The sequence below is a fragment of the Vigna unguiculata genome, chromosome 9, assembly GCF_037176805.1.
Source record: "Vigna unguiculata cultivar grain cowpea cultivar isolate G323 ecotype 2 chromosome 9, ASM3717680v1, whole genome shotgun sequence".
Taxonomy (NCBI): Eukaryota; Viridiplantae; Streptophyta; class Magnoliopsida; order Fabales; family Fabaceae; genus Vigna; species Vigna unguiculata.
The window spans coordinates 42973184-42996611 of NC_140800.1; the positions used below are offsets into that span (position 1 = coordinate 42973184).

The 23428-nt window shown below is 29.7% G+C and overlaps 2 protein-coding genes, 1 non-coding gene and 1 pseudogene across 5 annotated transcripts; 1 reads left to right on the forward strand and 3 right to left on the reverse strand.

Moving 5' to 3' along the window:
* Nucleotides 1-658: 658 nt before the first annotated feature.
* Nucleotides 659-5430, forward strand: LOC114164469 (protein neprosin-like). Its single transcript, XM_028049158.2, has 7 exons — nucleotides 659-848; nucleotides 3433-3519; nucleotides 3838-4077; nucleotides 4192-4353; nucleotides 4462-4515; nucleotides 4631-4774; nucleotides 4849-5430. The coding sequence occupies exons 1-7, from the start codon at nucleotides 693-695 to the stop codon at nucleotides 5233-5235; spliced, it is 1230 nt and encodes a 409-aa protein (XP_027904959.2). The 5' UTR covers nucleotides 659-692; the 3' UTR covers nucleotides 5236-5430.
* Nucleotides 5431-6012: 582 nt separating this feature from the next.
* Nucleotides 6013-6092, reverse strand: TRNAL-UAG (transfer RNA leucine (anticodon UAG)). Its single transcript has one exon. It is a non-coding gene; the product is annotated as a tRNA-Leu (tRNA).
* Nucleotides 6093-6590: 498 nt separating this feature from the next.
* LOC114163078 (protein EARLY FLOWERING 3-like) lies at nucleotides 6591-11528 on the reverse strand. 3 transcript variants are annotated; one of them, XM_028047149.2, is made up of 6 exons: nucleotides 11148-11527; nucleotides 10558-11051; nucleotides 9900-10352; nucleotides 9511-9818; nucleotides 7908-7959; nucleotides 6591-7782 (listed from the first exon to the last, which is right to left on the reverse strand). In XM_028047149.2, exons 2-6 carry the CDS (start codon nucleotides 10771-10773, stop codon nucleotides 6763-6765), a joined length of 2049 nt encoding a protein of 682 aa, XP_027902950.2. In that variant the 5' UTR covers nucleotides 10774-11051; nucleotides 11148-11527; the 3' UTR covers nucleotides 6591-6762. The 3 variants fall into 3 exon arrangements, with proteins under 3 accessions (XP_027902950.2, XP_085523013.1, XP_027902949.2); XM_085666887.1 differs by having other exon boundaries at nucleotides 9511-9839; XM_028047148.2 differs by having other exon boundaries at nucleotides 9511-10352; nucleotides 11148-11528.
* A 7082-nt stretch (nucleotides 11529-18610) lies between these two features.
* LOC114162255 (zinc finger CCCH domain-containing protein 23 pseudogene) lies at nucleotides 18611-19759 on the reverse strand (annotated as a pseudogene).
* Between the last annotated feature and the right edge of the window lie 3669 nt (nucleotides 19760-23428).

The window sequence follows — 23428 nt, forward strand, 5'->3', positions numbered from 1 at the left end:
ATATTTTCTAAGATAATTATATAATGAGTAAAATAATAATTAATTTACTTTTAAACCTACAACAAGTATAAACAGTACAAATTTGAATGAAGAAACTGGGAATGAAAAAGGGAAAGAGGAACTGTAATTAATAATTTTTGCATTAAACTTTTTTTCTGACGCAATGATAATAATAATAAATAAATCAATAGAATTAACGGGAAAGAGGTATAAAAGTACAAAAGAACTAAGTTTGTAATAACTATATAAATAAATGAGTGATTAATATTTATTCTTCAAACGTATGCAAAAGTTTAAGTTGTAGAAATATGTTATCTTGTGGGTCAGCACAAATGGAAAGAAGAAATCAAACGACAACGAAGGAAATAAAATTTAGAAGAATTTTATTTATTTATTTTTAAAATTCATAATTAAAATTTTAAAAAATTTGAAATAAATGATGAATTTTAATTTTAAATATTAAAATTTGGAGACTTAAAAAAATATTTAACTCAAAAAATAAATATACGTGTATATAACTTATTTTTATAATAAAGAATATATAGGTGGAAAGGTATAAAAGTCAAAAGAATAACTTGGTAATAAATGCATGAATAAATGAGTGGTTGATATTTAAACTTCACAGGAATGCAAGTTTAAGTTGTAGATTTGTGTAGGTTAGCACGTAAGCGGAGAGAAAAAAAAATAGTGAAATGAGAGAGGCAAAGGCTACAATTTTGTTCCTTTGGGTATTTTTTGCATTGTGTATCATCACATTCAACGTTGACGCAAAGCCATCATCATTTGTAGAAAAACAAATTGAGGCCAAATTGAAGCAACTCAACAAACCTGCTGTGAAAACCATCAAGGTTTGCAATTACATCATTCTCTCACTCTTTTTGTTACATTTTTTTTTTCAGATTTTAATTCTCTCAAATTCTTTATTTTCAAGCTATGTGCTCACCTTTTTTATTTTTTAATAATAAAATTATAATTATGAAGATGAATATAAAATTATAATTTTATTGTAAATAGTTTTATCTAGAAATAATATTTTATTAAAACGATAAAATTATAAAATAAAGTAAAATTAATAAAAAATTACTAGTTAAAAGATAAAATTGAAAAAAAATATTTTCACCATATATCAAATGCTCTTTATATAATAGTATAGATAAATCAAATATTAATATTAATGCTTTTTAGAAAACTAAATTTCTCATCTAAGACTAAAATTTGAATTTTCTACTATTTTTTTTATTATCTTCTTCGATGTTTTCAAAATATATTAAAAAAATAAATATAAAAAGTAATATATTTCAAAAGTACAAAATAAAAAAGAGATAAATATGTTTTTGGTCATTTAACTTACCGTAAAAATTGAAATTAGTCTATCTTTAAAACTTTGGCTCAATTTAGTTTTCAAATTTTAAAACTTTGTAAATTTAATCATTTTAACCAAATTTTGTTAAATTTATTTGACGTTTCAAACACGTTTCATGATAGTTTCTTAACTAACATTGAAGCTGAAATATGTTCAACACAATGTAAATAACTCAAATGTTATTATGAGTCGTGTTTGAAACGTTAAATAAACTTAACAAAATTTAATTAAAATAACTAAATTTATACAATTCTAAAATTATGAGACTAAATTAAATAAAAGATTTGAAAAAAAACTAATTCTATTTTTAACTAAAAGTTAAGAAACAAAAACATATTTAACTCAATAAAAAACAGTTAAAAATTGATAAAAAAAGTTATAGCCCTGAAAACTAGCGTATCTCTATTAAAAAAAGTAAAAGAGATTAGCGCTAATCATGACAAAGCTCCAATTTGAAACACGAGCAAATTCATTAATTTTTTTGGAGGGAAAAAGTCACTAATTTTAGTTATTTTTATTTGTTTCTTATTATTATTTCTTTCCTAAAAGTTAATGAATCGAAGTTACATGACTTTTCCCGACAAAAAGTCATTAAATAGTGAAATTATTTAATACAATATAGAAGTTATTAAAGTGTCTAGTTTTAAAATAAATTTTTAAAGTGACTTTAATTGTGGTGCATAAATATTATCAGACATACGACACATATTAGATATATTAATATACTTATTTTGAAACGGATAAAATATAATATGATATATATATATATATATATACATATATATAAATTAAAATAATATATATTATAGTTATCGATATAAATATTATAAATTATTGTCATGATCGAAATATCAATATTTTATAAATTAAGTATTTTTATGATAAGTATAAAAAAAAAAGAGTTGAAGAATGAATGCATCACATATAATTATATATAATTAAGTATGGTCTGACACATTGAAATTGTTTTTAAGTTCCATTCAATATTTTAGAAAGTATTTGTCTTCTTAATGTCCAAAATGTAAAGTTTGGTTACAAATTAATTAATAAAATTATTAATTGCCATAGTTTTTAATCAAATTTTTAATTTATTTGTATATTTTTGGCATAAAAATTTAGCCGGAGTAATAAATTTTATATTTGTAATAAAGTATTAATTTTTTCTCTTACCATGAAATAATTTATATTTTCTTTTTAAAATAAAGTATTAGTTTTTACGTTTTTTTCTTAAAAAGAAATATGAAACGTTTTTATTTATCTTGAAATTAAAAAACTGAAGAGTTTAATCGATAAAATTATAACTAATATAGTTCTGAGCTCTAAAAATAATAAAATTTAAATAAAAAATATGACAATTAAAAGGAACGTAATAAATGTATTTTGAGAGCTTTGTTATTGTATAAAATATAAAGTAACTTTGATGATAATAAATATAAATAATTTAAGTAATTATATATTTGCGTCATTTTGTTTAGTGTTTATATCTAAATATTTTCTGTTTTATTTTTTATGTGAATATTTTATTAAAATTTTAGTCCTCGTTAATTTTGTAGAGGTGTGAAATGGACACAAAATAGAATTATAAGAACTAAAAATAAAGGAAATATTATAATAAGAATTTGAATGCAAAAAGTGTAAGTAACTGTTGCTAGTTATTTGCTATAATAAGAGACGAAATACTTGAGCATTTTATTTTTCTTGAAATCTAATTTTATATAGAGGCATAAAATATATGTGATTAATGTTTTAATGTAGGCAACTGTTGCTAGTCTCTGCAAAATATTACGATTATTTGGAAAATTAATCAGTTATAATTTAGTTGTATAGAGACTGAAATATCTCATTTAGCATTTCATTTCTAAAAGTCTAATTCATGAAAAATTATGCTATTTAAATAGTTTTACTATATGTTGTTAGAGATATCTTTCAATGCTGCTTTGAATATTTAAAAATACTTGTTCAGTGCATATGATATCTAATCTAAGTAATAACAAATTAGAAAGGCTTTATTATATGTTATGTAGTTATAAAATTTATTATTATTATCATTGTTTTTTTTTTTTTTGCAGAGTGAGGATGGAGATATTATTGACTGTGTCAACATTTATGACCAACCTGCTTTTGATCATCCAGCCTTAAAAAACCACACTATCAAGGTCGTCTTACTCGTCTTCTTCTTAGTTGATTTTTATAATAAAAATAATAATATTGAATTATAATTCTTAGATAAAAGATTGGCACTTAAACTACATATTTAATTAAAAACTTCATAGCATTCATAAAAAATCATATAAAATTTACAAAATTAAAAAGACAATTTAAATAATAATATTTCAATTTTATAACTATAATGAAGCGTAGCAACTTCTTTTGTATTAATAAGTTGATGTGGTGGTAATCATGATCGATGTCTTTCTTGATATCATGATCCTAATTTATAGTAAGTAATAGCATTTAACGATTGGATTTTGCAGATGATGCCTGATAATTTGCTACAATTGGAAAATTCAACCACAGAAGAAGATTCAGAGTCACAGATATATCAGACATGGCAGAAAAGTGGAAGTTGTCCAAAAGGAACCATCCCTATCCGCAGAATTGTAAAGGAAGATTTACTCAGAGCTACTTCTCTGGACATCTTTGGCCAGCAATTCCCACAGCACTACGATAATTCAACAGGCGAAGAAGATGGATATGTTCCTCCAACTCGCTCGGTAATTTTCTCAAACACTATGTGACCAATTTTTATTCTGTTAGGGTAAATCGATTACTGCAACCTAAATTTTAGTAGTAGATAGAACTGATGCTAAGGTTACATTGTTATGCAGTCAGCATTTCTTCTGACAGTGGGATTCAACTACATTGGAGCACAAGCAGACATCAACCTTTGGACTCCAAGGGTTGCTCAGACAGACGAGTTCACCACAGCTCAAATTTGGCTCAAGAACAGCAACGGTCCCTATTTTGCCAGCGTTGAATCAGGGTGGACGGTGAGTTCCCCTCACAAACTACTGTATTCTACATCTCTATTGCATCACAACCCTCACTTGGTAAATAACACAAACACCAAAAATGCTTTCTCACCGCTATTGATTCAGGTGAATCCCAAGCTATATGGTGACGGGGCCACCCGATTTTTCGTCTACTGGACTGTAAGTGTATACATATAAGTATATCTTGGATGAAATATTAGTAATTTTGCAAAGGAGAAAGTAAAAAATTGGTGTAATTTCGGGATTTTTGATTTGGTGGGGGTGTGTGTTGCAGAGGGATTCATACAGATCAACTGGGTGCTTCGATCTTACATGTTCAGGATTTGTGCAAACAGGGCAGGTAGCGCTTGGTGCTAGCATAGGACCTATATCATCATTTTATGGAAAACAGTATGTCCTTAACGTTGGAATCTTCCAGGTGAGATAATGTTGAATTATTATTAGTACGTTAAAATTGATGGTAAAAGGATTAACGTGGTACATATGTTTTAGGAGCCAAACTCGGGAAATTGGTATCTGAAATTGAAGAACAATGTGCCAGTGGGTTATTGGCCAGCTGAAATTGTGGGGTTATTGAGACACAGTGCGACATCGGTGGAGTGGGGGGGACAAGTATCGAGCACGAACATAAGAAAGAAAAGGCCTCACACGACAACACAAATGGGTAGTGGAGAGTTCGGAAATGGTCGATATCAGCAAGCATGCTTCATGCAGAACATAAAGATTATGGATTATTCACTTAAGCTCAAGTATCCCAGAGATGTAAGTCCAGTGGCTCAAGAGCCCTTTTGTTACAGTGCCGTAAATGCCGCCAGACCAGGGGTCGAACCTATGTTTTATTTTGGAGGGCCCGGTCGAGACCTACCCTACTGTCCCTGATCCATAAATAATATCAATTACTGCATCATCATCATCAATCTTTCAAACCACTCTGTTTTTCCTTTTAAATAAGGTTGTGTATGTTAACCCACAAATCACCAGCTTTTGTCAATGCAATTCGTACTCTCTTTTCCTTTCTGTACTCGATTTTTGGCATCGTGTTGGTTGTAATTTTAATTCACTGGAGCTTGGCAACGACTGTGACCTGGAAAAAACACTTGAAGGAGAACCAATTCATTATAAGTGCTTTGAACTATCGTGGAACTTAACGTAATATAAATAGAAAAATGCAGTGAAAACTGTGAAATAAGCCTTAAAGGCCTTGTACCACCATCTCTGCAACTTACTGTGAATTTAAAATAGTTGTTAATTTTGTCAAAAGTCGCATATAAAGAAATAAAAACAACGAAATTTTAATTTAGAGACAAAATAATATATAAAAAAAATATATGCAAAAATTGTTCTAAAATTTCAAAACTGTGAAATAAGCCTTAAAGGCCTTGTATCACTATCTCTGCAACTTACTGTGAATTTAAAATAGTTGGTAATTATGTCAAAAGTCGCATATAAAGAAATAAAAACAACGAAATTTTAATTTAGAGACAAAATAATATATAAAAAAAATATATGCAAAAATTGTTAAAAAATATATGCAAAAATTGTTCTAAAAATTCAATGGCAAAAATAATAAAAGTTTTAATTAAAAAATAAAAAATAATAAAAGTTTTAATTAAAAAATAAAAATTAATAAAAGTTTTAATTAAAAAAATGAAAATATGACAGCTGTGGGATTTGAACCCACGCCCTTTCGGACCAGAGCCTAAATCTGGCGCCTTAGACCACTCGGCCAAACTGTCAGATGATTAAACAATCACACAATTTTATAAATAACGCCAACACATGCAACGGTGGTGAGTATAAACTGGACATTGATGTTGAGGCTACGTGCATTGTTTGATGTTGCTCCTCTAGTGGCTACTCCGATCTCGATTCCGGAATTCCAGCAAGTTTATCAGAGGTTTATGTAGAAATTGTTTTCAAATGCATCAACATTATTGGGTTTGAGTCAGTTCCCTCCTGTGTTCAAGACACAGGAAAAGAGAGAGATCCCCTGACAATTGGAATGGCGTGCATGCCTACCCATGAGAAGAAAATGGTCTCAAAGTTATCACATGAAAATCGAGTAACATTTCCACTGGCTGATCCATTAGACCAAAAAAATCAAGTAGATTAACAAGTAATATTTCTATGACGATTACGAGTTCAAAGAATGCAATATAAGGGTAAAAAACGTCCCCCGAAACAGAGAAGAAAAATAGCACCTATGCGTAGAACGAACATGTATGGAAACAAGATACAATAAATATTACATTTTGACCATTTCTGAAATGCCACGTGTATCTACATACCAATGTGCTGTAACAAGGTCAAAACTAAGATAAAAAGTATGCAATAAAACAGCTTGTTTCATGACATAATACTCAAGAAAGAACAGAAACTAGATATAAACTGGTTGAACCATCACTACTAGACTGAGTCATACTGTTTCCTCTCTTCCTGAATTGATTGAAAAATTCTAGCTGCTGAAGCAGTTGCTGATATACGGTTGTGCGGCACGACTTTGATTACTCGAGTTGGTTGTCCGGTTTCAAGAGAGCGAGGAATAGACTCTGGTTCTGCCGGAACCATAGGGAAAAGAGGAAGAACATCCCTTCCTTCTGCAACTTGCCCTGTGCTTAATCCCAGTCCCATTTCACCAGGACTACTTGCAGTACTCCCCTGCAACTCAAAATCCTTAGATGTCTGATATTTCAGGACATGTGATAATGCTCCATTTGTGGGAGTTGGTAAATTACAAGAGCTTTGATTGTTTGTGATATGATCAGCTTCTCCTCCAGGTAAATGACCATTATTATACCTGTGAGAACCCAGTGAAGAGAACTGGTTCCCCTGATCAACAGCTGACTCTGACATGGTTGCATTCATAACTGTCATGCCATATGGAGGGAAGTAAGCAAGACTTCCTGGAGGTGTTTGTGGTGAAACCCCAACTCCTTGATGAGAAGTTGGGATTGCATAGGCTGGATTCATAAAATTACCACCAAAAGGAGCAGGCCCACATCCTCCACCATCTGTTCCTGTGAATCCAGGCCTGGGATATGGCTTGTAGACAAGCCCTTCGGAAGGAGTCATAACAGGAACTAACCATTGGTGCCCAGCTGACTGATGGAAACACCAAGGGCCCATTCCACTGTCAGCACCCACATTTGCCTGTTGTGGATTTCTTGGAAATGGGGTGTAGTTTGAAAGGTGGCTATCGTTTTTCACTGATGACAGAGATGTCTTGCCAACTGCATTCTCTGCAGAACATTCCATTTTATGATTTAACTTTTCAGAATCATCTTTGCGCTTAAGGTTTTGTTGCCAAGGTTTTACAACATATTCCAGTGAAAGTTTCTTCCGAGTGGATCCCTTTGGAGGAGACTTTCCCAGAAAAGTGCCGTCTTCAAGCAAAACCTCTGGTGATCCAGCAATTAGTTGTTGGACCTGTTTAAACATAAAAAAGACTTCATTAGTACGAACAAACTCCAAGAGTGTGCGTGAAAGAGAAGCTAATAAGCTTCCCATTTTCGACCAACACATGATGCTGAACAGTAGCAGAGATAATTTACCTTTATCAATCTGTGCAGCTCAAACACTTGGACAGCAAAAACTCTCTGTTGACTGTAGAGAGGAACAAGAGTTGGATCAAGAAAATTGCACAATACTCATCTATCTAATAAGGATTTGAAACATCTAGAATTGAAATAACAGAAAATGAAGCTATTGAAGCTAATAGGATGCACTGGCGTAGAACTAACTACCAAATCAAAGGATATCCAATCACATTAGGTAACTGGTTAAGAAAAATATCTTCCCGTTAACAATTTATATGGGTTACGCACCATGTACATCAAAATCATATCTATATGATATAATCGTACAAGTCTTCGGGAGGACCAAACATATTATTAACAAGATATAAATATGATAACCATACCCGGTTCACAAATTTAACATGCCATCGTAGTGTCATGAAAAGCCTTTGACATGGTTTAAAAGACAGTAAAGACTTGTATCTAAGGCCATTTAAAATTACCATAGAAAAAACATTATATAATTCAAAATAAATATTTGAACAATTTCTTTGTCTCTATTCAGAATAAGGACTGGATAACAAGGAGCATTGGAGCACACAACAAATTGTGGGAACATTAGCATTCAACAGTCACAATAAATCAACTACTCTAGAAAAAATGTAAAACTTCACTTTAAACTTCTTTTCTGGGGCTGGAGATAAGCACATATACATCAAATTCATGCAAAAAATATCTATACGATACGAAATTTATCCAAGCTATAGATGGCAAGACGACCTGACTAACAAAAGTGTGTATAAGTCCCAACCCAAAATTCTCAAAAGTAGAAAAAGAAGACACTGGATAAGTTACAGAAAAAGGGCGAAAGTCCCCTTATCATAAAAATCTCAGTTCACGAACTCTCCAAGTGTCCCTACCATACATCAAGGGTCATCCTGCCTTACTTGGTCCCCTTCTTAGTTCAAGTCCTTCAGTGTAGTGTAAGGAAACTTGCCCCAGTGGTGACATGGAGAACCAAGCAAGAGGAAACGTGGCTAGAAGACAGTGAATCATGAGATGATATGCTGTCACAAGGGTGCCCTCCAACATAGTATAATATTAAGACTGCTCACTGCCCTGTTGTAACCAGTATCCACCATTAAAACACTATTAAGGACTTTGATTTTACAACAACAACATCAACAACATCAACAAAAACAACAATAGTCATGTCCCACTAATGACTTTGAACATATACAAAATTCAAAAATAGAAGGTGCCTCAGGACTAGCAAATTTTCTTTCTTGAAAACAACATATATAACTCCTTAATTGAAATGAAAATATCCAGTCCACATGCATAGAGTAGTATATATAACTAAAGATGCATAAAAGGAGAAACCAACAATCAGTGATGAACAGTTTCCTAAAATCAGAGGACATATCAAACTTCCACCAAAAATAGAGCTTTTGGGTTTTGTAATCTAAATCTGTACGGTTTTCCTTGTCCACAATAGTCAACAATTAAGATATTGTCAGGTCCAATCAATTAGAAGAGTTTACGATTTATATGACAAAAAAATATTTCACAAGGAAAATAGACTTCTTTAAGACCGTTATAGGAACAGCCAATGCAACCTATAGGGAACATGACTTACTGGGCAATTGCTCTTCTAGCTTTCCAGAATTGCTTTTGACCTATTATTCCAACAACATCATCTGGTGAAATTTTCAATGTTGACAGATTGTCTACCGAGGAGATCTTTGAAGCATTGTCACTTCCATTTAGTTTTCTACCCTGTATCAGACTGCCCGTCCTGGCATCATGATGTCCAGTGTCATTGATTGCCTCAGCTGGATTGGTTTGGTTTGCTGTGGCGGCATTTCCATTACCAATCTTCCTTGAAGACTGAACAAGAGAACCACTATGTCCAATGTCATTGGATTGGGACCCCACTCCACAGTCCTGCCGTAAGCAAGCATCACCCTGTCTAAATCTGTTAACTTTTGATACATGACAATCTTGAAACTCTTGATTCGGAGTTACCTTGGCTTGCCTTACTATGGTGTCAATATTTTCTCTCGTTGATATGCTTCGGACGGACATTAATGGCTGGTCTTTACTTGTACTTACTTGTGGAAGACCATCAGTCTCACCTCGCGCATCTTTCCTGACATGTGAGGACGCAAACTGTTTGGGAACCCTTTCATACTCACTTTGCCCTGCAACTGAACAACCGAAATACCTAGTGCCTGTATGAGTGATTTTTTTCCTGTCGAAACTCTCAACACTTTTATCATTACACTGACCATGACTAACCCTTGAATGAACGTATACAGGAACCCTAAAGTCTTCTTCATATACCTTCTTTCTCTGTTCAAGAGAAGAAGTCAAATTTGCCCCTTCTGATTGGCGAGAGTGACATTTTTCTACTGGACGAATAGGTTTCTGCGATGGCAAATGAACCGGAAAGACATGATTCCTCTCAGGGACAGTCCCCTGCAAATAGGTAAATCCAATTCCAATCCAAACATTCAGAAAGAAAGACAGCCATCTCTTGCACAAAATAGTAAGAACATACACAAGAACAGAATCACTAATTGGCAAAATAAACTACTCTCATGCTAAACATACACACGAAATCATATCAATAACAATGAGAACCATAGGCATGGCCACAGAAACAGAATCCAAATATTAGTACCTGACTTGAGGATGCAGGGGGAGCAGTATTACTGGAAATATTTGGGTTGAGTGGCAGAACACCTGAATTGAACCTTTGAGAGGGAATACTAAACTGCTCATAGAGGGCCATCTTATTCCTAGGTGGTGCTCTTGGTCCTCCCTTTTCTGTATCATTGACATGTAGCCTAGGGAACATTGGCCCCATCACCTTCTCATCATCCTTCCCTCTCTTCATTCTTATACTTTCTAATCTTACACCTAACAGTATACAATACCTTACCTTTCTTTCTTGTCCTTTTATGTCAAATTTTGCAATACATGTTTCTCTTATCCACAAATCCAAAACAACCTCTCACCGACAGCACAATTAACGTCAGATTAACACACAACCATGAAACTCCAAACAAGCTAGTAATTTGATGACGGTAGGAGCTGAATTTGTGGATATTGAATCTACCCACTTCTCGATGTGAAGTCAAATCTCAATCTTTCTCAATTGGGTACCCAGGGAACCTATGCAAGAATACAAATTTTCAGAACCGAACTCGAAAGAAGGCGAAAAGAAAAAAAAAAAAAAAAAGCAATGAAAGTAAAATTGCGAATGATTACCGAAGAAGTTTGTAATATGGAAGGAGCGTTTGGGTTGGGAAGCGGGTGAGAGCAGAAGTAGTTGATGTGAGAAAAAGTAATGGCGGGAATTGGCAGAGAAGGCGAGAATTTAGGAACAAGAAGGAGTGATGGTGGGAGGGGACAGAAGTGAGGGAACAAATTCGAGAAGAAGAAAAGGAGAAAGAATGGATCATCATCTTAGAAAGGGAAAAAGAAAGAAAAGTGCAAACAATGTGGGCCCCATTTTTTGGATAGAACTAGAACCTCCCTAATGCACTAAATTTTTTAACTGGATTTTCTTTTTCTAATCTTCTCTTTTCTCTTTGCATAACATTCATGGATATACTTACATGGCAATTACTTTCCAATACACACAACACTTTTCTGCTTCCTTTCTGTTTCTTCTATTTTCAGATGGGAGAGTTTTCGTTCATTTTTTAAGATATTTTCAATGTCATGTAATAAAGAATCATGGAGAATAGTGTAAATCCACGTGTGGGGCTGTGATTGTTGCACGTCATCGTGGGCTTTTTCCCTTTTGGCTGCATTGGAATCTTAAAAAATGACAGACTGTGAAAAGCACCAAATAAGGCAGATTCCATGAAATCCGCAGTCGTCACTGCAAATGGATGTTATCTGCTCTGCTCCTACAGAAAAGAATCTAAGGTACGTGGAATTTAATCTACTTTTATTTTTTGTAACTTCATTAAATATATTTAAATATATTTCAAAAATATCAATATTTCATAATAATTATGACCTTTTATCCAACATCATCCAAAAAAACTTGTGTTGGCCGTTTTCAATCATTTCTATTCACAATACTGGTTAAATTGCAATAAAATATATAGGTTGCATTCATGACTTATATTTTCTTATTTCTACCAAGTCAAATATATACAGTTATAAATATATAATATCTATTGACTTCGTTGCTAATTGATTTTATTACAAAATTTAATTTATTGCCTTTGTTGTAATATTCCTTCTTAATCATATTTGCAAAAGTAAATTTATATTTATTAAAATTAAAAAATACTTAAATTCCTAAAAGGAGGATATAAAATTTTGTGATTGTAAAAGTGGTTTTAATATAACTGTAAGATTAAAAACTTTTTCTCGTAGTATTTTGGTTATATTTAAGTTATAAATCTTACAAGAGACTTTATTGCAAATTAAAAAACAAATCTTAAACATAAAGGTTTGAGTTTTGCATGAAACCTTTAGATTTTATATATATATATATATATATATATATATATATAAAAGCATAATATTTTATGTTACTTTTAAAAGTTTTGTAGTCTGGGTAATCTATAACAATATATAAAATGGATTCTCCTTATACATTTTAAAATATCAATTTTATCCTTTAAATATAATAATTTATTAAATTTTTAAAAATTGATTGTTATTTTTATAAGTTTTTTTATAAAATTGGATGTCTTTATTTTTTCTCTTCTTCTTTATTTATCAATGATTATTCTTTCGTCTGTTTTTATATATTTTACTTTATTTTTAATAAATATAATTTTAATTTATATGTTAACTTAATAACATTTTAATATTATTATCTATTAATATAATATCACATATATTTAAAAAATAGATACACAAACGCGACAGCGCTAGTGAGAATAAAAGAAATGAAAGGAAAAAAATAATTATCGTTAGGTTTTAAATAAATAACAAAAGGTATAACTTTTTATAATTAAAAAATATTGTGTTCAAATGAAACCGTCTTATTAGATAACATAAATGAAGGCTTACTTTTTTGTTAGATATTACTACCACCGGTTTATTTCACACAAGTATATTTAAGTAAAGTTATTATGACAATAAAATTATTATTTAAATATTTGTTAAGTGCATATTTAAAATTTAAATAAAAAAAATCATCCAAGAATAATTTTATCATGTATATATATTGGTTAACTGTGGTTCCCAGATTTGGTATAATTGTTTGGGTGCACGTTTTAAAGCGTAAATAAAACTTCACAGCATCAACACCTACAGTATTCAGAGAGACATCAGAAAACTTCATGACGGTTTTATTAATCAAATATGTCCGATGACAATAATTATCCTTTTTTTTCATTTTTGTAATTCTTTTTATTCATAATGACTCTCTTTCTTGAAAAATATTAATAAATTAATTTTATTCGTAATATTTCTTTCTGTGATAAAAGAATTGACATATGGATCAACCCAAGGAGGTTGTGAATGACAACCAGATGAGAGGGACATTATTATTAATTTATAATATATTTTATTCGCGACGAGACAACTCTATGGTTATATTCCGTGTGATGTCGTACACATACACTGTGTTGTAATTAAGGAAGAAACTATGCATAACGAACCAGACATTGGACTTTATTGATTGACATTAGAGATGGCAAATAAATCCGTGTCCGTAGGTATCACTCGAATCTGTCCCTGTTTTGACAGAAAATTTCCGCTTTGACTGGGTATGGGTATGGGTATGGGTAATATCCGAAATTTTCAACTGGAGATGGAGATGGGGATAGAGATATATATATACCCGCCCAAATACCCGTCCCCGCTTAAATTACTAAACTATTTATAATTTATTAAATAATCTAAAAAATATATATAAATAAATAATATATTTACACATAAAATATAATATAATATAATATAATATAGTATAGTATATATACATATAAATAAAATATACTTTTATATATATATATATATATATATATATATATATTTACACGTATACATGTAATATAATATAATATAATATACATATAATATATATACATAATAATATAATATAATATATATAATATATACGTATAAAACAAATTAATCATTTAACTAATGAGATCTTTTATAAACAAATTTATAACATTACAAATTTATAAAAATTTAAAAGAAATATATATATATATAAGCATAAAATATCTACGCATATACATATAATATATATACATAATAATATAATATATATTATTATATTTATATTATTATATAATATAATATAATATATACTTAAAATAAATATATATCTATAAATATATATATATATATATATATATATATATATATATATATATATATATAAACATAAGATATCCACACATATAATATATATACATAGTAATAATAATATAATATATAATATAATATAATATATATAAATAATTATATATATATATATATATATATATATATAAACATAAGATATCCACACATATAATATATATATATACATAGTAATATAATATATAATATAATATAATATATATATATATATATATATATATATAACATATTTCTCATTCTCTTTGTTTTTTGTTATATAACATATTGGCAATTGCTTCAGTTTTAGATCCAAGGTACAAGATGGACATGTTAGAATATTATTTTTATAAATTGTATGGTAATGATTTTGATCTGAAACTTAGTAGGATTCGTCAAATGTGCTATGATTTGGTTTTGGAATATCAATCAAAAAAGAATGAAACTTCTTCTTATAGAGCTACATCATTAGAGTTGGGAAAGGATGTTGATAATGATGCGAATGAATTTTTAGAGTTTATGGCAAAAAAGAAAAAATCTAGAACTACAGTTATGAAAACAGAGTTGGATTATTACTTGGAAGAAGATAATTTGCCGGTTACACAAGAATTTGATATCCTATCATGGTGGAAAATAAATGGGTTAAAGTTTCCAATCCTTCAAGCAATTGCAAGGGATGTTTTAGCTATTCCAATAACAACTGTAGCTTCTGAATTTGCTTTTAGTACTGGTGGTCAGATATTAACTTCTCACCGTAGTCGACTTCATCATATTACTATAGAGGCTTTGATGTGTACAAGAAGTTGGATATGGAACTCAAACCATCTAGGTAAGTTACTCAAATTTATTAATATTTTTTGTTAGTATTTTTTGTGAATTCTCATCTAATATTCTACATTTGGTGTTTGTAGGTGTTAAAAAATTAAAAGGAAAAGATGTTCTCATGAGTGAAAATGAATCTGATGAAGAAGGTACATTATATTCTAGTAATTAAAATTTTCAATTTCAATTATTATATCATATCTAATTTTTCATTTTTTTTCTATGTGTAGGTGGATCGAATGCAAATGAAACCACTGATCATTTGTAAAATTAATAAATATTTTGGTTATTATAAAATTTTAGTAATGTGTAATTTTTTAGCTTTTATATAATTATTTGAATTTTATTTAGTTGTTATTTGATACTTTAATTTGAGATTTATACTATTATAATATTTTTCTTAATATTTGACATCATAAAAATAAAAAAGAGTATGTTATTTTAATATTGAATATTTTGATAGTATCATGATTCCGTTGGTGTGATTTTTAAATTTTTTTTATAAAAAATATTTAATTGATATATGGAACAATAAAAAAATGGGTATGGGTATAAGAAAATACCCGTTACCCGGTGGGGATGGGGATGGGTCAAAAGTTGTATACCCGTTGGGTTTGGGGATGGGGATGAGGATGAATTTTTATTATAGGGATGGGGATGGAATCATGATACCCGTACCCGTCCCGCCCCGTTGCCATCCCTAATTGACATGAATAAATTCCCAAACTTAGTAGTTAGATTGTGCTTTTTAGGATCACGTCTTTACTGGTATTTTTATTTTTTCCTTCAGATTTTTGGTATTCAAAAGCTATGTTTAGTGTTCACTGATTGGAATTAAGTGAATTTATTTAAGTAAAATTCATCTAATGTAGTGAGATGTTGGAATTTTCTGTTTAAGTATGAGCTTACTTTTAGTTTTTATCTAGTGGATTTAAATTGGGTTGGGCCTTAAGGTTTCCTAAATTTTCTGCTCAAGTATGGGTTTACTTTTAACTTTTATCCAGTGGATTTAAATTGGGTTGGGCCTTACACTTTTATTTTAGGCCTCAAGGTTTTCTACTTCTCTTGGGCTAAGTGGATAGTTGGGAGCATATCAAACACCTCGCCTTAATCTAATTGTTTAATAAATTCTTCAGCTCATAACAATAAAATATGGTGGCAAACTTATAAGTAAACAAACTAACTAAAACATGGAAAAAAATAAAATCCGAAGAAGATAAAACAATTTTCCTCGATACTATAAGAAATAAAATTGAATTAGCCCTAAATATAGGTTTACTTTATCAACTTTTTTATTTCACACCTTTTTGAGTTTAAAACAAATCTCGTTTGGAAAAAAAAGGTTCCATCCATTTAACATGAAAGTAGCGCATCCTTAACCTACGTAGATGATGAATTATGTTTGGAATAATTAAGTAAGAGTTAAAATTTTATATTAGATAAAAAAGATAAAGTTAAACATTATATAAAATATAAAATGATGGACCTATAATCTCATTGATTTAAGATTTTTTATTAAAAGTGGTGTTAAATATTATATATTTGTAAAATTAATGTTATATATATATCTAAAACTACAACAACTATAACCCATATACAAAACATAACCCAACAAATTACACGTAGTTATTAGATATGTAAATGTGTTGTTCACTGTGTAGACAATAAAAATTATATTTTTATTTATATTGTTTTTAACACAAATTTCATCCATTAACTACAAAATCCGTTTTAGGTGAAACTTAGAGAGATAAAAACGTATTTTTCTCTATTTTTTTCGAGCATTATATAATACGTGGAAAAGTAAATAATTACCTATTAATCTCAACCACCAAACTATCCTAAAGATGGATCTTTTAGACGAGTGTGTGGATTGTGATTGTTGATGGATAATCTCGATGGCATTGTTCCACGCAGCACGCCACAACAGCTTTTGTCGTTTCCTAAAAATTCAGAAAACGTGGTCGTATTTGGATGGAATTCAGAAAGCACCGTCCATTTTGTTTTGTTTTTGATTTATACACTTGCTTACACATAGGAATCAACGTACTCTGTTTTCTATTTATCTCTTATTACTTAAAACTGAAACAACCACATTTGCTTTGTTTGAACTTAAAGGGCCCCTCCATTGCAAATGCTGCATCCTTGACCACATCTTGTCTCTTCCAACTCTCAGATTTTCACATGAGTGGATATTATCAACAACAACAACATGGGATACAATAAATAAAGAGACAAGTAGCAACACCAAGTGGCACCAAGTGGATAAACTTTAAGATTCGTCTTAGAATACAAGATAAGCTTCGCTTTGTCAGCATCACCATCCACATCCCCTATCTAATCTTGCTTAAGATCAAACCTATTGCCTTTTTTAGTTTTCACAATATTCTATTATTTCTTCATTGCCAATCACCTAGTTATATTATATTATTCTTCTAGGATAATTATTTATATATAATATATTCAAATACACTTGCTAACTATGTTATCGCTTTCATAATGCACCTTTTATTTAATATCCATGCTCGTATTTTACTGATTTCTACAAGGAAAAAATCTAAATGAAAATATTAATAAAATAAGAGTGTCAATTTTTTAATAAAATAAGTGTGACTTATAAACAACTCAATAATTTTGAATAATAGAACAATTTAGGATTTCTTGATAGTATAATTTTTTATATAGTATATTCTAGTCGTATTAAAAAAACGAGGTCAAATATAATTATACTATTTTTTATAATTAATTGTTTATAGTTACTTTAAAAGTCAATGATGATGGTGACATATATATTTGATAGAGTTATAGTTAATAATTATATTTCTCACGTATAATAATGATACTAATTATTATTATTGTTTCCTATAGTTAAGTCACACTTATTATATATTTCATTTTTCATTTCTTAATAGTGCATGCCACCTAATAAATAAAAATAATCTTATATATATATATATATATATATATATATATTTATTACAAAGTTAAAATACGATTCTTGTAATGAAAATGCTTATATATTATAATTTTTTTTTAATCATATAAAGCAATATTTATCAGGTACAATGCACGATGCATGTTTGAAATTGTGTATTAAAAAGTGAGATAATATCATTTGTGTTGATATTCACCAAGAAGCTTCATAAATTTCAATTATTAAACTGAGTGCTCATCCAAGATCTTCCATTACAGTAGTTGGACCCCAAGTTAACTCAACCAAGCATTAACCTGTATTAGATAACAACCTGCAAATTGTTTACATTCGAATCATGAAAACAATTAAATGTCACCATCATTGTCTCATGTCGTTTACTACATACCTTCTGTAAACAGGAGAAGCCATTGCAACACACAGATTTCAAACAATAGCTGTTTTATAGAAGAAGATAAACAATGTCTGCTTTTTACTTTGGTTTCTACTTTTCCCCTTTGTCTGCTAGCACAATCAGAATGATCCAAATCAGAGAAAATGGAGAAGAGCATTGCAAAACTATCCAGCAGAACGAGAAAGAGAGTGCTTGAAGAATCAAAGATTCAGAACTAGTTATCATACATAAATATAGAAAATGAGGCAATGAAGCAATTGCATGTGGTGAAAATTTTCGCTTTGTTGGAAGCCGGGAATCAAACATATGAATTACATTACATAACTGCTCTTGGCACATAAAAAAAGAAAGACACCAGACACCATTGTTCAATCTTCTGATTTCTGACATTCCTGAAACATAGGTGGTGTGGTAACTGAAAACTATGGTCGAAAATAAACAATTGATATTATACAATCAATTGGTAGCGAAGCCATTCTCGGGAAGTACAAAGCAGAGACACCCAACACTCTCTTCAGAACTCAACAACTATGTACATGAAATTTTATTTTATTTGACATTGCATGGTACGAGGTTAACAGTAGAGAGAGAAATCAAAGGCCCCGGAATCCATTCACCGGTTGGGAACCTGCAATGGAATTCTCCCTGCTAAGCTTTGCGTAGATTCTCGCCCTAATGTCTCTCCCAGATTCCACTCTCTCCATAACAGGCTCTTCTTCGTCACACCCATTGCCACTTAAAATACCGCCACTTGGCGACCCGAACACGCAGCGGGTCAAACCGGAAAAAAGCCCATCCTCCAGTTGAACATTCCGCATTGAGCTAACTATGTCTTGTATGTTGTGGACGTAAGGAGAAGATGGTGGTGAATCGAAGAAGGAAGAGCCCATAACGGAAGTGGGAGAGGAAAGAGAGGACGATTCGGGTAGGAGGCGGAGCTGGTCGTTGGTGTGAGCGAAGAAGCAAACTCTGCGGCGGCAGTTAGTGCCGTCTTTACAGAGGTGGGTTCTGTAGCGAGAAGGGTGGAGCCAGCACTCGAAGACGCCGTGCGCGAACTGACACGTGTCACCCCTCTTGCAGTTCCCCTTCCGGTAATCAGGGCATGCCGTGGCGGAGTAGAGGAACTTGCGGGGGTCCCGGCGGCGAGCCTTCTCGGCGGGGTGGGCGTAGGGACACTCGGTCCAGTCGTGGGCCCTGCCACGTGGACAGGTGAGGACCTTGAAGTGGAACATGCGGAAATGATCGCCGGAGAAGGTGGCGGTGTCGGGCGCAATGGGCGAGAACGGGGATAGTGGTCCTCCGTCTGCGGCGGCGGAGTCCCAGAGCGGTATTTGAACGTTGGGTATCATGTGTTGGTGATTTGATTTGGTTTGGGTGAGTGAGAGTAAATATATAAGGCGGGGAAAAGGGACATGCGGTTTTGCTTTGTTTAACAAAGGTTGAGTCAATAATAAGGAACATAAAAATATCTGTAGTTTTATGATGATGACGTGTACAGTTTCCACATGGCTTTGTTATAGTTATTGTAAGAGTTTGGTGTTAACCTTTCTTCTCTTTCTCGCTATCCATCAGAAAAATGGAGTTACCACCCTTTGAATACAACCCATAAATATTTTTTTTATGATCTCTATGATAAATTGTTGTAACTTTATTTACGTAATTAAATCTGTTTATTATTAGTGTTCAGAAATTCAATTTTTGGAGGAACCAAATTCTCATAGCTAATAATCCACGCCATCAAAGAACCCGTTCGTGTTTGATTTTTGGCTAACCGAATTTTAGTTGGTCTTTTACTTTTTATTTTTTTAAATTTAGAAAATAAAGAGTTTGAAGAATATGTAAAAAAATTAATAAAAATATATACTTATATTTTGTGTTAATTCAATATAAAACCATTTAAATGATAAAATAAAAGGAATCTGATATAAAAAATTTGTAAAACTAATGAAATATGTTTAAAATTATATTACATTAGGATTATGCATTATACAATTTAAAAATGAATGTTATGATTTTGAAAAAAAATGAATTAAAATTTTGAAGTAGTAGTTTAAAATTAAAAATATTTATATTTATATTTTTTTAGTAATGAAATGAAAACAACTTCATATACATAAATATAATAAATACAAAATGTTATATTGAAATATCAATTACAAAACAATATTTTACCCATCAAGATCAATTAAGTTATTGGACAACAATACTTTAATGAAAAAAATATTATGAATTAAAATAATTGAGTGATGTTTAAATAAATATCTTGTTAATAAATTTTATAAAAAGTATTGAAATAATATAAGAATCATTTTAAGTAATACATTGTTGGAACAAAGAAAAAATAAGTATTATTCATTTTAGTTGCAATAAGTAAAACTAAACCTAAATATAATTTACAAAATATGATATAAATTCATATTAAATATCTTTAAAGGAAAGTTATAACACAAATTAATATATTATTTGTTTGGTTAAATTTAATCTACCGCAAATAAAACTTTTGGTGAAATGTAATAAAATATCTTTATTAAGTGAAAATGTATTATTTTTATTTGGTCGACACATTTGTAGTAAAAATAGGTTTTGGCTTGAAATATTTTAATTTGTGAGTCAGTTTTGTTCGGTTTACCTAACTTCGTAAAAGTGGCAAATCAAATATGGACTACTTCGTCCCAACTTACTGAATTTTTTTAAAATTAAAAATAAAAATATAAACATATAATAATACTATAATTTAAATTATTAATACTTAAAAATCAAGTTTCATTTATTAACTATAATAAAATAATTTAATACATAAATATAATAATTATTTTAATTTATTCAGTTAAATACGTTAATTAATCAATTAAAAATTTATAAAAATTTATATGATTAAATATATTTTTAATATTTATTTATAAGTTTCTATAAAAACAAATTTTAAAAATTAAAAAATTAAAAAAGATAAAATAAATAGCAGTCTACTTGTGATGAAACAAGTTATTATTTTTAACCCGTTTTTTTGTGATAAGTGAGTTCAGACAAATTATTTTTGGCGGGGAAGGGTAAAAATAAATATTTTTATCCTATATATTTTTAAAAAATTCTAGTTAAAATAATAGTTTTAAAATAAATATTTTAAATCAAATAATTTATAATACAAAATTCTATTATAAATTATAAAATCTTTAAAATAGATTTAAAAGATAATTTAGAATATAAATTACATTTATGAATAATTCATAGTATAAATTTGGAAAACAATTAAAAAATGTAAAATGTATAGTATAAATTTGAAAAACAATAAAAAATGTAAAATGTATCTTGAATTACATAGTCATTAATTAATGCAATTTTAAATTATGGACAAAGATGTGTTCGGAATCCTGGAAGAAGAATGGTGCATCTTGGACAATATCATTAATTAATGCTTTGTGGGAGAAGAATAGTAATGCAGGGGCTTAAAGGAGGTGTGGCACCGCTCCCAATAAGAAGTGAAATATTAGGATTTAAAATAATATTTTAACTAAGGGTATTTAAGTTATTTCATAGGGTTATTAGATGCAAGAAAAAATAGGGGTGCAGAAATGAATGTCCCTAGAGTGGACCAGACTGAAACTAACCCGTTTTGTTACCCATGCAAAGCACACCTATTTCAACTTGATTATGGACAAATGTTAAATAAATATATTGCATATTAACGTAAATACAAACGTTATCATGTTTGTATGTACTTATTTTTTAAATATACATAAAATTATATTAATAATAAATGATATTGTAATGTTATTAAGTTAATAAATAAAATAAAATTATATTTATCAAAAAATAAAATAAAATGTATAGAGAAAATAACTATTGATGAATAGGAAAAAAAAGAGGAAGGAGATAAGTAAAACTTTTTATAAAAACTTATAAAACTAACCGTTATTTTTAAAACAAATTTAACAAATATTTATGTCATAAAAGATAAAGTTAGAATTATAAAATGTGTACACAAAAATAAGAATCATATATATATATATAGTTATAGATAAATATAGACCAAACATAATATAATTAGATCCGTTGTAAACAAATTAAACAACAATAACTTGAACTAAATTCAACTTGGTATGTTTTATCGCATCATCGATTACGAGTTGTGATGCAAACATCATAAATAAATTTTTTAGTTGAGTAGAGATGTCGAAAAACTTTTCATATGATATATTTGAAGTGTTGCAAGTTCTTCGATATATAATTGTTAAAATAAGTAGTATAAGCAAATCTTATCATATAATTTTGGTTTCACAATCGTGACTGTAAGCCTTTTTATTATTATAAAAAAAGTAAACATATATGCCATGTGTTTTATAATATGAATAAAGTATATCCGTTTTTAACAAGAGGAAGATGTGACACAATTTTTATATCATTAAATAGTATATGAAGATAAATAAAAATGTGAGTGAATTTTTTAATTTGAAGATAGAGTGTGATGATGAGACATATTCTTTAAATTGTAAAGTTTTTATTTTAATGTGATGATTGGCATGGGCTTATTTGTCCATATCACTACTAGAAAAGGATAAAAAGTCCAGAAAATGAAAACTCATAGATCATGTGGCGTCTCCCATCTTCTATCACAAGCTGATGCCAGAAACCTTGTTTACATTGAATTTCCAACATCATATCCAGTAAATTACTTTATTATTCAAAGAAAAATCACTTCATTATTCTTTCTCCTCCTCAATTATATCAGTTTTGATTTTATTTATTTCTCCTTCTTCCACTCTAATAATTAGTATATTGTTGAATCAAAAACAACAATTGTGTTTTGGTTAATCCAATCCAATCATATTTAACAAATTATATATTCTAGTCCAGAGACTCTAAAATCAGAGCATTTAGTGTGTTTTTTATTTTATTTTATTATTCCTGTACATTTCTTTAATATTATTATGAATGATTTAATATTGTAATTTACTCATTAAATATAAGATGAATAAAATACGATGAGATGAAATTGAATAAGTGATAGAATTTGTTTCTAATAACCAATTACAGGGATAATCAATTAGTAGCTAATAACTGAAAGTTTCAAAGAAGGAATAATTA